Source organism: Choloepus didactylus, chromosome 17 (assembly GCF_015220235.1).
Source record: "Choloepus didactylus isolate mChoDid1 chromosome 17, mChoDid1.pri, whole genome shotgun sequence".
NCBI classification, from domain to species: Eukaryota; Metazoa; Chordata; class Mammalia; order Pilosa; family Megalonychidae; genus Choloepus; species Choloepus didactylus.
Genome location: NC_051323.1, coordinates 62,493,186 through 62,510,175, shown reverse-complemented (window position 1 = coordinate 62,510,175; position 16,990 = coordinate 62,493,186). Strand labels below are relative to the sequence as shown.

The window sequence follows — 16,990 nt, the reverse complement described above, 5'->3', positions numbered from 1 at the left end:
GAGAGAGTGGTGGGAGGTGAGGTCAGGGAAAGAGCAGAGCCAGCTCACAGCAGCCCTTGTCCACCACGGTGAGGGCTCCGAGATTTATTCTGAGTGAGGAGGGAGGCCAGTCTAGGATTTGAGCAGAGGGGTGATATGACCCAAGTCAGGTTTCCAAAGGGCTGCTCTCACTCTGTGAATGAGATGAATAGATGTATTATTCCAATGCTGGGTGGGTCAGGGTGACCACAATCCAAGTCACCCCAAGTTTCTAGCCCGATAAAATAAAAATTGTTTTAAATAAAATCTACCATCAATGGGATCAAAATTTCTCATTTCATTTCAGAGAGTCCATATGTTCATTTTAAAGATAGCTTCAAGGTGGTCATACGAACAGGGTAACATCCCACCAGTTAGTTAATTTACCACCAGAAGTTTATTTCTTGAGTTCTTCAGACTGTTCAACAACTGGTTGTGAACTAGAATTTAGCTAGAATTATGGAAGGTAATCCTGCTGTGAGCTCCATGGCTTCCTGTTGCACCTGGTGTGCAAATATGCTGGTTCCATACAGTCTGTAAAGGGAAGTCCTCATCCATCAGCCTTTCCTTCCTTCTGCTCAGTTGCGAGCAGCTAAACAATCGGACCCTTATGCAGTCATTCAGCCAACTAGGGTAAGAGAGGTAATTATGGCTTCAGAGAATTGCAAGGTGATTAGAGCACATCAATGATTGTCATCCCCTGGGGCCATTATCTCATTAGAGGCACACTGCAATTTGCAGTGCTCTCCAAGAGGAACAGAGGGCTTCCACTAATTGTGCCTGCTCTTATTTGTACCTGAAAAATGCAGGAAGAGAGTTGTGATAAGAGAGCGAAATCATGGCTACTGTTACCTTTTATCCCCCTTCAAATAAGCAAAGGAGGTTGCTGGAATAAATCAGCTAGGGTCTTAGTGTCTCTAATTAAATTATGGAAGGGAGAGAAATGATAATTTCCGAAGGGGTGGTGTAGGGTTTTAACTGTCTAGGACTGCAATTACACCATGTGAAAATATGAATGCTCGGGAACAAGACTCCTGGAGATGAATATAGAAATATAAAAACAGCCTTCACGCTAGAGAGGTGGGATTATGAGTTGAATTCTTTTGGTGGTGGAGAAAAAAAATCTTTGAAATATAATTAAACATATATTGTAAGGGCAAGAAGGACCCATTGAATCCAGCAACCACATAACTATATGTGTAGTTTTATCTCCCAGATACTGTCTTTCTTTAGAGGAAGGGCTCACTGGGCTATGTTCTTACTCAATCACTTTCAGTCCTCGCCCACCCCAAAAAAGTTTCTTGGGTAAATTTGAAAAGGGGCAAATAAAGATGCATAATGATGACAAGACCACGTAGGTCAGCAGGACAGTCACAAGCAGATTCCATGCCTCCCCCAAACGACCTACAGCAAGTGCTGATCTACGTTTCAACAAATGCCTCCCCGGGTGAAACCTTCAGGCCGTCCATGCCCCTCACCCATCACCCCCACCCCCACCAGCTGCCTGACAGAGAGGCCCAGCGTCTGTGCTGACCGAGCTGCATTCCCTGTCTTGCCATTCAGACAGGGTCCAGCTCACCATGTTGTGGGCAGTGCATCTGCTCCCCAGAACTTCTGGGCTGAGGGGACCAGCCCTGAGACAGGGCTCTGTCAGGGTCTCCCCAGCCAAGGCTGACCTGCTGGGTGGGGATGAGAGTTGAGAGGTAGAACTTGGAGGTGGTAACAGTATCGGCCCCAGAAGCAATGGCTATCCCTCCCAGCGTGCACACTAAGCAGTCACGTGATCTTGGCTCACTTATGCCATCCCTCGTCTTCCGGTCTCCTTACCTGAAAAAAACAAATCAAAAAAACAACGGTGGAATGGGAAAGGGGACTAGAGGGGAATTGATTGGAATAGGGTATTTCAAACACTGGGTCAGATCTGTGGTGTGCTGATAAATGCTTAACAAGTGACTCAGCAACAACAACAGAAAGGCCTGAGTTTGGAGCGCTTGCCAATTTCCATGATGTAAATACTCCCATCATGGTCAATTGCAGGTAATGAACACAGAACCACTGAAGAAAGAGTTGGGAAGAGATGTATAACAGCATGCCATTATCCTGTGTGGCCACCATCCAATAGACATGAGCAACCTCAAGAGCACAGGTTATGTAATTTAAAAAACTTTGTAAGCATACATAATTTAATTTTTAATACTGGTTTATCAACTGGTTTGCAAAATTCCTGATGATTTAATGACCAGGTCTCATGAGCTGGGACCTCTAGCACACCAATGGCTTGCTATCTAATAGTGGGTCCTGAAATCTATTTTTTTTTAAATAAAATAAACCAGATTAGTATAAATGAAACTAGAATAGAATATGAAATATGTAGAATGCATCACATCTAGTTAGGGTAAGTATTGGTTCATAAAATTTTTGTTTTAATTTTGTGTGTGTTTATTAGGCCATGACCTAAAATGTACTTATTTCTGAGTGACATTTAATTAAAAATTTAAGAAATTCTGGAATAAGGCCCTTTAGCTCTTTTTCTAGTCCAGTGGTTGGTTTGAGGACTATGGTGTGGCAGGAGGGTCACCAGTCCTATCACATTTCCATTTCTCCAATCCCCCAACTTTACCTTTCCTCCCTCTTCTGTCACTGAGCCCCTCCCAACTGATGCTCAGTACAGCAATTTCCTCCCCAGTCAGCTGTCACCATCCACTCCCTGCTCTGCAGCCCACACTCTGAAGCTGAGAGCAATGGCGCCCAAGTTGGAGTGATGGGGTGGAGAGCAGAGCTCCAGGAGTGCGCCTATCTGCAAGGCCAAAGTAGTTCTTGTCCAGTCTCCCCAGTCACCACCTCCTGGTAAATGGGATTTCAGTTTTTCTTGCTACTTCTAGGATTGTTTCTTTGGTTTAGCTTTTGTGTCTTACCATTCCAAACTGAACAGACCACAGGGAAAGCTGTGCAAAAGAGTGAAGTTCTATAGTTATCGAGGCTAGCAGCTACTACATCGACAAGGTAAGTTCCCCGAGGTTTGGGGGCCATGTCTTGTATTTCTCTGGTATTCCTATAGGACCTAGCAGGTTCTAGAAACATGCCAGGGGAAAAAAAAAGCATAGCTGTGGGGCAAAATTGTATATGTATATTATCGTGCATGCCACATGACAGTAAACAACTTCTGATTCTCCTCCTTGATAGGAATGGAAAAGAAGGTATTTGTTAGCTCAGTGGCCATTTATCAAGTCCCTGAGGCTGAGGTGATATCTTTGGCAGCTGATATGTTTTGGTGTCACAGCTGGCAAGGTGCTGCAATTGGGGCTGCTACTTGGTTGAGTCTGTGGTTGCATTGGAGGCTGGACTGGTGAATTAAATGCATCCTTCAGGTCTTAAAGAGTGTATTTCCTGAGAGCATTGTGGGAAGATGGCAGAGTGGGAAGCTCCAGGAATCAGTCCTTTTACCAGAACTATTAAACAGGCTGAGTCAAATAGTTAAAAACTCCAGAGTCCAGAAGAATACTGTGTAGCATTGAGGGAAGAATGGGAGGAAGAGGCTGGTAAATTGCAGTAAATGCCAATGATTTGCACTCTCCTCCCAGCAGCACCCATCACCCACACCCCAACCTCATGGCAGGCATCAGTAAGGTTCTGGTGCAGCTTGCTGGTGCCAGAATGAGACATAATGAGCCAGATCACCAAGATGCAGGGTTATATGCTCTGAGCAATGGTCACTGCTTTTGATTAGCTACTTCAGATCTCTGGAGGCCCAGCTCTGAGAGCAGCCGGTGTGCCACCCCCACACCCCCTGACAAAGGCAGTGGAGGAGATGTAAAGATGGTTTATTTCATCAGAGCTGAAAAGGACAGTTGAAGCGCTGCATTTGCTGAACAGGTGCCAAGACAAGAAAATACAGCTTTGGGGAGCCACGGGGAAAGCTCCTGGCACCTTCCCTGACCCCTCTCTCACCCCCTCCCCAGGGCAATTTGGAACTGGCCAGTACTCCCTTTGACGGCCTCTGGACTAGTTTTGTCTGGGAAAGACTGACTTTGAAAACTCCTCCTGTTTCCAGGGGCACTTCTAAGGCCACTAAGAAGCATAAGCCCAGGATAAGACACAGGCCCAGAAAACAGGGGGCACCCAGCACTCTGCATCCACCTTTGCCTGACCTTGGCACAAGGGCTGACTCTGAAGGACAGCACCAGCCAATGCAAAGCCAATTCACAAAGACTGTGAAAGGTGTTTTGCTGAGGTTTGCTTGGTTTTGTTAGCTCATGACACTCGAGAAAATCTGTCGTATCACTAGCTTGATCCAAACTCAAGAAACAGAAAATAAATCCGAGTTAACATTTAAAAATATTAAAAGGTACAGTTTGCAGCAGAAGATTATAAGACATACAGAAACAACAAATGAACAAACAAACCAGGAAATGATGGTCCATCCAAAGGAAGGGGATAAAAATCCAGAAAACATCAATGGAGAAGACCAAACTGTGGACATACCAGACAAAGACTTTAAAAAAATGATTTTCAACATGCTCAAGGAGATGAGGGAAAATACAGAGAAAGAACTAAAGGATATCAGGAAAACAATAAATGAACAATATAAGAATCTCAGTAAAGACACAGAAATTTTAAAAAGGCATCAAACAGACTGCTGGAGATGAAGACCACAATAACTGAAATGAAAAATTCCCAGGAGGGTTTCAATAGCAGATTGGAGCTAGCAGAAGAATCAGTGAACTTGAAGCCAAGAAAATTGATATGAGTCAGGCTGAGGAGCAGAGAAAAAGAAAAGAATTACAAAAATAAAAAATAGCCTAAGACGCCTGTGGGACACCATCAAGCATACCAATATACACATTATGAGATTCCCCAAAGGAGACAAAAAGAGACTGGGACAGAAGGAATAGTCAAAGAAATAATGACAGAAAATCTCCCCAACTTAGTAAAAAACATGAATATGCATACCCAAGAAGCCCAGGGAAGACCAAACAGGATAAAATTAAAGTGGAATATGCCCTACCAAATACTGGTCAAAATGTTGAATGCAAAAGACAAGAAGAGAGTTCTGAAAGCTGAAAGAGAAAAGCAACATATTATGTACAAAAGAGTTTCAATCAGATTAAGTGCTAATTTCTCTCAGAAGCCATGGAGGAAAGAAGGCAGAGGGCTGAAATACTTAAAACGCTGAGCAAAAATAACCACCAACCAAGAAATTTATATCTGGTGAGACTTTCTTTCAAAAATGAAGGCGTGATTAAGACATTCCCAGATAAGCAAATGCTGAGGGAGTTCCTTACCACTGGACTTGCCCTACAAGCAGTGCTCAAGGGAGTTCTTCAGACTGAAAGGAAAGGACACTAGAAAATGGTTCAAAGTGCCATCAAGAAATAAAAGCCTCCAGTAAAGGTAACCATATTGGCAATTATAAATGCCAGTACTATTGCATTATATTTTTTGTTATGTAACTCCATTACTTACTTCCTACAGGTGCTAAAATTCAAATGCATAAAAGTAATAATAAAGCTATGGTTTTGGACATATAATGTACAAAGATATAATCTGTAACAAGAATAAAATATGGTGGGGGAGAGAGAGGGGTATAGAAACAGTGTAGGAGTGCTACTGAAGTCAGTAGGTAGCTAAAGAAATATAATTGTTATATATTTAGGATGTTAAAAATTTTAACCCAATGGTAACCCCAAATAAAATATATGAAAAATATATCCATAAAGAAATGAAAAGGAACTCATAAGGTACAATACAAAGAATCAAATAAATATGAAAGTGCGCATTAATGGAAGAATTGAGGCTCAGAAAAAGTATAAGACTTACAAAGACTAAATACCAAAATGCCAGAAGGAAGTCTTTCATTATCAGCACAGTTACTTTAAATGTAAATGGATTAAACTCTCCAGTAAAAAAAAGGCAGAGATTGGTAGAATGGATGAAAAGAAGAAATAGAATAAATAGAATACCTCGACAAACCAATAACTAGTAAAGAGATTGAATTAGTAATCAAAAACCTGCAAACATAGAAGTGCCCAGGACCATATGATTTCATAGGGAGAATTTTACCAAACATTCCTGGAAAAATTAACACCAATCCTGCTCAGAGTCTTCCAAAAAATTGAAGTGGAGGGAACACTCCATAATTCATTCTATGAGGTTAATATCACTCTGATACCAAAGCCAGATAAAGATTCCATAACAAAAGAAAATTACACACCAATATCTCTTATGAATATAGATGCAAAAAACAAAAACAAAAACAAAAAAACCAACAGCTCAACAAAATAGTAGCAAACTGAATTCAACAGCACATGAAAAGAATTATACACTATGATCAGGTGGGATTTATCCCGGGTATGCAAAGACAGTTCAACATAAGAAAATAAATTAATATAATAGACTACATTAACATAATGAAGAAAAAATACACAAGATCATTTCAATTGCTGCAGAAAAGACATTTGACAAATGCCAACACTGCTTCTTGATAAAAGCACTTAGACAACTAGGACTAGAAAGGAAACTTCCTCAACATGATAAAGGGTTTCTATGAAAAACCCACAGCTAACCTCATACTTCATGATGAAAGACTGAAAACTTTCCCTTTAAGATCATGAATAAAACAAAGATATCTATTGTCACTACTTTTATTCAACATTGTACTGGAAGTTCTAACCAGAGCAATTCGGCAAGAAAAAGAAATAAAACACACCTCTATTGCAGATGACATGATGCTATATACAGAAAATCCTGAAAAATCCACAACAAAGGGTACTAGAGATAATAAATTAATTCATCAAAGTGATCAATATGCAGAAATCAGTAGAGTTTTTATACACTAGTAATGAGCCAACTGGAAGAAGAAATCAAGAAAAATTCCATTTACCACAGCAACTAAAAGAATTAAATATCTAGGAATAAATCTAACCAAGTATGTAAAGAACTTGTACACTGAAAACTACAAAAGATTGGTAAAAGATAATCAAAGTAGACAAAAATAAGTGGAGGTATATTTGTGTTCATGGATTGGAAGACTAAATATTGTTAAGATGTCAATTCTACACAAAGTGACTTACAGATTCAATGCAATCTCAATCAAAATTCCAATAGCCTTCTTTGCAGAAATGGAAAAGCAATAACAAAATTTATATGCAAGGTAAGTGGCCCCAAATAGCCAAAACCCTCTTGAAAAAGAAGAATGAAGTTGGAGTACTCACATTTCCTGAGCTTAAAAGTTATTACAAAGCCACAGTAATCAAAGCAGCATGGTACTGGTATAAAGACAGACAGAGAGGCTAATGGAATAAAATTGAGCATCAGAAAACAAACCCTCACATTTACAGCCAACAGTTTTTTGACATGGTGGTGAAGACCACTCATTTGGCAAAGAATAGTCTCTTCAGCAAATGGTGCTGGGAAAACTGGATTTTCATATGCGAAAGAATGAAGGTGGATACCCTACCTTACACCATATAAAAAATCAACTCAAATGGGATCAAAGACCTAAATATAAGAGCCAGGAGTATAAAACTCCTAGAAGAAAATTTAGGCAGGCATCTTCAGGTCCTGGCCTTAGGTGATTGCTTCTTAGAATTTATACCCAAAGTACAAGCAAATAAAAGAAAAAATAGATAAATGGAACCTCATCAAAATTTAACACTTTTGTATATCAAAGGGCTTTATCATGGAAGTAAAAGAACCACCTAAAGAATGGGAGAAAATATTTGGAAATCACTTATCTGAGAAGGGTTTAACATCCAGAATATATAAAGAAATCCCACAACTCAAAAATAAAAAGACACTCCAATTTAAAAATGGGCAAAATACTTGAATAGACATTTCTCCAAAGAATATATGCAAGTGGCCAAAAAGCACATGAAAAGATGCTCAATATCACTAGTCATCAGGGAAATGCAAATCAAAACACAATGAGATACCATTTCATACTCACTAGGATGGCTACCATTTTTAAAAAACACAGAAAATTACAAGTGCTTGAGAGGATGTGGAGAAATAGGGACACCCCTTCGTTGGTGGTAGAACGTAAAATGGTGCAGCCACTGTGGAAGTCAGTTGGGCAGTTGCTCAGAAAGTTAAGTTTAGAACTACCATGTGACCTGCAATCCCACTTCTAGGTAAATACCCAAAAGAATTGAAAGCAGGGACTTGAATAGATATGTGCCCACCAATGTTCATAGTGGCATTACTCACAATTGCCAAAAGATGAAAACAACCCAGTGTCCATTAACAGAAGAATGGACCAACAAAATGTGGTATATACACACAACAGAATACTAGTTAGTCATAAAAAGGAATGAAGTTCTGATACATGCGACAACATGGATGAACCTTGAAGACATCATGTCGAGTGAAATAAGCTAGACATAAAATGACGAATATTGCATGATCTCACTGACATGAAATATTTAGAATAAGCAAACTCATAGAGTTAGACTCTAGAATACAAGTTACCAGGGGACATGTGTGGTGGGTAATAGGGAGTTAACGCTTAAATTGTACAGAGTTTCTATTTGGGATGATGGAAAAGTTTTGGTAATGGGTGGTGGTGAAAGTAGTACAACATTGTGAACATAATCGCATTGAATTATATAGTTGTGATTAAAAGGGGGGATTTAGGTTGCATATACGTTACTAGAGTAAAAATTTAAAAAAATCCATGGGAACTGTACAACACAAACAGTGAAACCTAAGGTAGACCATGAGGTATAGTTAACAGTGCAAGTACAAAAATGTGCTTTCATCAATTGTAACAAATGTACCATGCTAACGTAAGGTGTTAATAATAGGGTAGTATGTGGGAACCCTGAATTTTATGCATGCTTTTTATGTAAACCCTCAATTTCTCTAAGGAAAAAGGTATATTTACCCCAGGATGCATTATAGTTTTTGATTTTACATCTTGGAAATAGGATTCAGAGCAACTTGGCCTTCCCCCCTGAGATGGCTCTTAACCCATTGGCTAAGGAATCAATGTGGATTTTCTGACAACTATCAATTATGTCTGTACCTAGCCTACATTTTTTAGTGACAGAGGAAATGGTCCTTGGTGGTCCCATGGATCCCAGTGGACCCACTGTGAGTCATTCTTGGGTCAGGACTCCATTTATCACCTGTACCTTACAAGTCCCCACTCTAACAGGGAGCACAATGACACCTCAGGTCCGTGGGTTGCAACGTCGATTCAGTCCCTATGCCCAGCAGCCCTAAAAATATCTGGGTATTTTCCTTCCCTGGTGTACAATTACCTGAGTACATGGCCATAGACTACTTTGGGGAAGTATATATTACCATATACACTTGTAGCAGGGTCCTTCCTTCCATACAGTTTTTCCTTCAATCAACGGGCTCTGGGTATGAGAACTGGCTCATGTATGGAAACTGGGCAAGGGATTGTGACTTTTTATTGGAATGACTTCCTTCAATATCCTGATCATCCATCTTTCATTTCTTTTGGTTTATATATTAAGCAGTACTCTTGCTGGCTGACTGTATCTTGCCCCTAAAAACATCTCTATAGCTTTTTGCAGATTGAGAGCCCCTGGCGTGTTTGCTTCCGCAGCACATATGCTAAAATTGGAACAGTACAGAGAAGATTAGCATGGTCCCTGCGCAAGGATGACATGCAAATTCGTGAAGCGTTCCATATTTAAAAAAAAAAAAAAGACCCCCTGGCTACTACTCCAATCTTACTGCTTCTTTCAATAATTGCACCCATTTTGCTTCTGATGGTTGTGTCACCACCTGGCCTCTATTATTTCACGACCCCATCATCCTCATTGCTATGGAGTCCAATTCTGTAGCAGCATCTCCTGCCATCAGTCCTTTCCTACAGAGGACAGCCGCCACTGAGCTTCTGAGTGATGCATGTGCTTCTCTTTCCAGCACATTCCTCATCACTTCTGGAAACGGAGCATCCTCTGGGATTTCCCATGAAACCTAGTCAGTAGCTGGGTTTCCTGGCCCTATATAGTTTATCTTCTGTAGTCTGCTCATTTCTCTGAGCATTTTGTTCCCTTCCTCTACTGTCTGTCATGACAATTTTGGCATTTCTTCCTCACTGCGTGTGGGATACTGCTTTTGACAAACTTCCAAGGGCCATTCTAGCAGCATGTTAGCATCATTTCCTTGGGTGTGTAGATCCTGTATAATGGTTAACTGTTCCTGTATCGATAAACTCTAACATTATCTATTTTCTGCCTCCCCCTTAATCCACAATTCTCTGAATCCATTTCTGCGTTTACTTTCCCAGCTCCTGCCAGTACATGTTTGCTGGGAGCTAAAGCTCCTTTGGCAGGTAGTCTCTTTCCTCCCTTATTAGACTTAACACTTACCCAGCTGGGTTATGTTGGTCTGGTGGGCAGGAGGGAAGGTGGAGATAGATCATGAGGGTATATGTATTATCTTGCAAGTCACCAATCTCTGCATCATCTTCAAGTACAGAGATTGCATTTGCATTTAACAGGGAGAAGTGGGAGACTTTTTAATGCCCAGAAGGTTTAGGGGAATCTAAGGATTCAAGATTTTTGAGTACATTTGATCCAGATAATCACAATCCAAGTCTTAGGGTCTCACATCTTCCCAACCAGGGTCCTGACCTTGGCATAGCAACCTTCTTTGCATTGAGTATTCAACCTTCTCTGGAGCTCTGATACCCTCATAATTAATTCCTGGCCCTGATCCACAGCTTTTCTGGTTTTCTAGCAGCAAGACACGAGCTTGTCTTTTTACGGTAACAGTGAGGCCCTCTTTTTTCACACTTTTCCTTAAATTGATGATTAATCACCAATAGCTTTTCATTATCTTTCCCCAATATAATGATAGCCCTTACCAAGAGAAACCCAAATCCATAGGCCATATAATTTCTACTTTTCTCTCAATTGCCTGAATAGTACACCTGCCAGTATATTCCTTTCCATGGATATTCCATTCCAGTTCCCCACTGGTGAAAGTGTTAGCAAAAACACTGTTACAGCACGGAAGAGGCTATCCACCTGTTACCAGTGATGGTGTCCTCATTGCCAGCTGGCCGGTGAGTAATCCAGCTTTGAAATCCCATTTTAGAGTCTGCTTCCTAGATCCACTCCTGGCCCCAACAATCTTATACTGGGTTCCCTTGGAAACTGGCTCTGAAGCAGAGATGTGTGTGCAGGAGTTTATCAGAGAATTTTCTCTTGTAAGGATGTGAGGGAAGAAGGATTGAGTAGAGAAGCATAACTAACAATGTAGTTGCAACAATTGTGGTCATATGAGAAGCTCAGGAGCTGGGTTTGCTTTCAGCATTTTCGCAAATTGAGGCAAACTCTTGGTCTTAAAGGAGGGGACATGGACAGCATTCACAGCATACACCACGGTGACCTAACCAGGTCCTAGAATCAGTAGGCAGCAAAACGGGGGGGGGTTGAACCAAGAGAGAGTCTGCTTTCTTAACCTCCATTTAAACTACCAGTAAACAGCGTGCATGGAAGTCCTGAGGTGATAAGCTCAAGCCAGAAGATTGAGGACCAGGAAGGTGGCCCGTGTAACTAGAGGCAAAAAGTAGTCAGGGTAAAGAATGGTCATTAATTCTTGCTGCACATACCTAAGTATTGTTTTAGGCAGTGAGGATAAGGGAGTGGAAAAAAAAAACAAAACAGGTCTATATTTTTATTAAGCTTGTATCCTAGTGCATGCAGTGTCTAGCACATGCAGTATGTGTGTGTGTGCACACACATGTGTGTGTATCCTTGGTGTTAAGTGCTGTGAAGATAAAGTAGGAGAGGGAAGTGGAGAGGAACGGAGGATTGTCAGTGAGGATTTAAATGAGGCGAGGCAGTGAACACTCAGCTATCTGGGGAGGTGTCTAAAAAACCCACAAGTGCAAATATTCTGAGGCAGGTGGAACGCCTGCATAACAATTAGCAGTAGGCCAGTGTGACCAGAGGCCAGTGAAGGGGAAGAGCGACTGGAGATGACAGCAAAGAGGACCAGATCATGCTGGGCCTTGAGGGCCAAGGTAGGGAATTTATCCAGAGGGGAACAGAGAGTTGTCAGAGGCTTAATCAGGAATATCACAGGATTATTTTGCTTCTTCAGACTCAAAGAGCTTTTCTTCCATACCTAGGAAGTCAACTCATGGAGGTCAATTCCTTCTCTCGTTTGATCTGCAGCTGATCATCTCTGGATCCTCTCTTGGGCAGAAAATCATGTATCTTTAAGAGCAAGGCTTTCATCCCTCAGAGTCTGAAAGTGCCAGGGGATTCCATGGAGAATGGAGGGAGGAAATGGAAAGGGGGGAACAAAATTAGGGATAATTGAGAGACAAGGGCAGTGGAAGCAACTGCACGGAGAACACCACATTAGAAGAGAGGCATGGCAAAGGGGGAAGAAGAAAGAGGAAGCAAATAGATCCTGGATGTGGGAAGATCACTGGCAAGAGTAAGCTGATGTGGAATCAGTGTTTCCAAATACAGAGGGATTTGTGGCAAATTATTTGGCTTCAATTTCCTCATCTGTAATATCTTCATTGAGTTGGCATGAGACCAACCCAATCAGATAATGTATGTAATGTACGCAAATCAGATGTAGAACACTGAAACATGCTGGATTCATAGTTCATTAAATTCCAGATACAGATGGACTCCTTGTACATCGTAAGAAAAACATAGAGTATTATATTTCACCAGATAGGTAGGGGGAGGGCATTCACATCTATTTTGTGCACATAACCTGTGCCATGAGAATTGTCCAGGAACACTGAAGACACTATGAGGGAGGTAGGTTACTCCCATTTTACAGATGAAGAAACAGAGACTCAACGCATGGAAGAATCGTGTCCGAGGTCCTAAAGCTGAGTCCACACTCTTTTCACTACCCTTGTCCATCTGTGTGTTTTTTTTTTTTTAGGATGCAAATGAATAAGGCAGAATAAGCATCACTCTTTTCCCCTCACCTCCCATAGATCAAGGAAAGCCTTCAGAGATCACTCGTTTTGGAGATGGAGACAAAATCAAAAGGTCGATTTTCTAATTCTCCATATGAAACCCAAGGTGAAAATGTCCTGATGAGGTTTTCATTCCTGTACTTAAAACAGTATTTTTTTTTAATTAAGATTTGTAAATAGGTCACAAATGGGATGCTACTTTTTGAAAGATTTATGAATAAAGGAAACTTATATTTGAATTTCTTAAAACTTTGTGCTTGTGCTACTTTTTAAATTAAAAAAAGAGTTAATGAAGAGCCTCGTAGTTATAAACGGCCGCCACGGGCCATGCATCAGATAACTCCCTTTGCCTATTCTGGATCCCAAAAGGAGCTTTCTCCTCACCTAATCACTGCACCGGGAGAAGCCTGGGAATGGACCGACTTGGGCCCGAGTTGCGCGGGACAACAACCTCAAACCCTCCCGGACGCCAAGCCGAGCGGTTTCTGGAGCTTCTTCGGGATCTGCAGGGGCGCCCCGCCCTCTCGTCGCAGCCCTTCGGCCCCCCGGGAAGAGGGGTTGCCCGGGCCTGGGCGCCCGCGGGAGCGCACGCCCGGGGTTTTGGTCCTTGTCGGCGGCCCTGCCCTCGGAGGATACGTCAACTTCTCCAGCGCCCGCTTCACTCCGAGGGATGTCCCAGCGGGCAGGGTGGTCGTGCCTGTGGCGTCTGAGGCGCCTTACACGGTTCGCGGCGCACCTTGCCGTGCGGAGACGGATTGCCCCACCCGAGAGATTCACTTAACAGATGAAGAACCACTGTTTGGCTTGATCAGAAACCACTGCGGCAGTTGTCTCCGCCTTGGCAGGGGATGCGGCGGCGCCCGCGAGCCCGTGCGGCTCAGCGCGGAGGGGGAGGACCGGCGACTGGCCGCGGCGGGTCCGTGGAGGCCGAGGCCGCGGGCTGGCGATGGGCGCGCAGTTACTTTTTGAGGGTAACCGTCTCTGAGGCCCTTCTTACCCTAAGCAGGCCGGAAGCGGGATCTTCCGGCCCGCAAACTGCCCTGCCTCGGCCTGGGAAGCTCCGCCGCTGCTCGCCCGGGTCCTTCTCGGCCTCGGCTTACAGTCCTAGGCTGGACCCTTCCAAACCCCGTCTAGAAGCCAAGCCCGCCTCTCTCCGGGCCTCGGCCAATGGGAAGCTGGGGTTGGGCTGTGGGTGGAGTCGTCCTGATCCCGCCCCCTAGCTCACGGCCAATGGGCGGGGCGCGTGGGCCGGCGCCTGGGGCCGCTGTCGGCTTTCCAAACCGAATGAGGCGCGCGGGGACCCCGGCTGCGCAGAGCGCGCGGTGCCCCTGCAGCTGCAGCTGCCGCCGCCGCAGCCTCTCCTGGGCTCCAGCCGCCGCCTCCCCCTCGCCCCACTGCGCGGCCGGCTCTACGCTGTTCCGTGTGCCACGGCGGGGGCCTTTGCGCGGCCGGTGAACTTCCAGGGCGAGTCCCAACGGACCTCCTGGGCCCGATCGACAGGCGGGCGGACGCGCAGACGGACAGACTGACCGGCAGCCGGCGAGCAGCATGGCGGTGGAAGAAGAGGGGCTCCGGGTCTTCCAGAGCGTGAAGATCAAAATCGGTACGCGTCCCCCCACCCTCCGGGGAGCGGCGCGGGCCCCCGCAACCTCGCGCACGGCCGCTGACAATGGGCGAGTGGGAGCCCTGCAAAGTCCGCGCGGCGGAGACGCCCCCTCCCACCCCCTCCACCCAGCCCCCACCCGCCGCCCGACTCTGCTCGCGCCTCCCTCCTCCCGGGCTCGGCCCGACTGCCTCCAGTGGGGCCCGCGGGGGTCCGGGGCCGCTCGCCGAGGAAGGGCGGGCTCCTTTGCGGAGGGTCCGCGGCTGAGGCGCCCTCGGGGCGGCTGCGCGGTTCTCGGGGTCGCGCACACTTGATGCGCTCTCCCGGGGAGGGATGGGGGCTGAGTCTGTCTGCCTCGGTTCCTTTTCCCCATCTCCCTCCTCCGAGGATATCCACCGAGGCTGGGCCCAGCGGCTCCCTGAGGTCCAAGCTCCCCGCGCTTCCTCTGCCCTCCGAACGGCCCCGGATTCCTCGTGGCTCGCGGTCGGAGGAGGTGGGCTTCTCCTGCCCCGAGGGGAGGGAGGTCTGGTGCAGGGCGCGAGTCTCGACCCCTCTCGTGTGCGAATGTGTGTGTGTGTGTGTATGTGTGTGTGCGCGCGCGCGTGAGTGTGTGTGGGGGCCTGTTTGGGTGTGTGAACTTCAGGTGCCAAAACCACCCCGCGCGCAGTCGTCCCCGCTTCTGCTCTTGGTGGCTGCGCCAAGAAACTTCCTTTCCGGGAGAATGTGATCGCGCTTGCAATCTGGACATTGTTTCCGCGAGGGGCGCGCGGCCGGGGCCGGGCTGCTGGCTGCAGAGCGCATCCGTTCCCGCCCCTAAAGAGGCAATTCCCTTCTCCGGGCTTGTCTGGGTCCTCGCTCCCAGGGTCAGGCCAGGCTTCCTGTGTGTGTGCGTGTGCGTGTGCGTGTGCGTGTGTGTGTGTGTGTGTGTGATGATAGAGGGCGCTCTGGCGGAGGGCGCCCGCCGGGCGGGGAGACGCTGGGGCTGCCGGCACCCTCCTCCCGGCGCTTCCCTCGGTTTCATTGAGGACCGGCCGCCGGGAGCCGGGTCACGCCGGGCATGCCATTCAGGCCGCCGAGACTCCGAGCGGCTTCGGCTTTCCTCACTGGGCAGAGAGGCCGGGTTTCAGATCGGCTCCCGAGGGAAATGAAATGCAGCTTCTGCAGTGGGTTTAGTGGAGGAGTTCGCGAGGTGCTGGTGCGTCTGAAGAGGTTGCACCTGAGCTCTTTTTTTTTCCCCCCTCTTCTCCAAACAAGATCGGTGCCTGGAATAGCTATTATACATTGATGTTATAACTGTGCATTTCCACCAGACTGTTAGGTGAGAGATTGGCTGGATTTGGCAGAGGCCTTTGAGAACCTAAAGGGAGAACCTAAAGTGGTCTCAGGATCCTTTTCACCCACTGAACTGAGTTTCACATCTCAGTTTATTCCCATATGAAAAAAAAATGCAGTTAGGGGAAAGAGCCAGGCACCCAGTGACTGTTTAAGCATCAGTTGTTGATGATATTTGATGCTGTCTGAGGAATTCCAGCTACCCTAAATCATCATGTTGTTTCCTGTCTGCTTTATTTTGGTTTAAGGATCACCGCTGAGACAATGTTTTGATATTTGGCTTAGAAGCACTGCAGATAGGATGTGGCAGCACTTTAGCTTTGAGTAGTTCGCACACGAGAGGGATTGCTTGTGTTATGTGGTTGCAAGTTGCTGTCACTTTCATACTAAGCAACTCCACGTCATATTCTACCTGCTTGTTTAAAGAGTCACCTCACTGTGGTGGGCAAGAGAAAACCCACAGCACTACCTCTCTTCAAAGATCATTCTGTTATATGCAGTTTTCTGAAGCTCTGTTCAGCCAGGATTCTTGGGCTAAATGAATGAGTCCAGTGTAGCTGGGTGAGGAATGCTCTGCTTTCTTAATCAAGGGTGGTGGGGGGCAGGGGGAAGGCAGGAGGGTGGGTTGAGATGAGGTGATGTAAGAATGTGACGGGTTTCCAAGTGTAGCGGGCAGATACTGGTCTGGGAACTTTGTAGTTCAAGTCTAGCGTAGCCAGCCGCAGCCTCAGCCTCAGCCCCAGCAGCTGTTTACTCAAGGAAGGATTCCAGTGGTGTGTTAAACAAAGGGAATTGGTTTCTTTCCAGAATGGTATAGTACATAAAACAAGAGGGCAAGGAAAGACACTGAATGGCCAGGAACCCTGCACAGCTGGCATGCCAACATAATTTAGCTTAACATCTGATATTCGTGGAAGGGCTTTCTGGACACGAACACGGAGGAACCTGATTTAGAAAGAAGGAGGTTTGAGGAAGCTGTTTGATTTGGCCATTCCCCACCTTTCTCTCTTTTTTGCTCTACTTTAAACAAGCGAGCAAAGCACCAGGGCTCAGCTGAGGATTAGTGTGATAGCTAGAGCATCTGCTGTCTCTAATCCCACGTG

At 45.3% G+C, this 16,990-nt stretch overlaps 1 protein-coding gene and 1 non-coding gene across 3 annotated transcripts in view; both read left to right on the top strand.

Annotated features, from left to right (window-relative positions):
* Positions 1-9,576: 9,576 nt before the first annotated feature.
* LOC119512995 lies at positions 9,577-9,683 on the top strand. The gene has a single exon (XR_005212505.1). It is a non-coding gene; the product is annotated as a U6 spliceosomal RNA (small nuclear RNA).
* A 4,546-nt stretch (positions 9,684-14,229) lies between these two features.
* Positions 14,230-16,990, top strand: part of RASA3 (RAS p21 protein activator 3) — a 212,021-nt gene continuing 209,260 nt past the window's right edge. Inside the window, exon 1 of one of the 2 annotated variants that reach the window (XM_037806929.1) lies at positions 14,230-14,555. In XM_037806929.1, coding sequence (XP_037662857.1) covers positions 14,501-14,555 — 55 coding nt within the window. In that variant the 5' untranslated portion in view covers positions 14,230-14,500. The remainder of the gene's footprint in view (positions 14,556-16,990) is intronic. The other variant, XM_037806930.1, reaches the window with a different exon arrangement.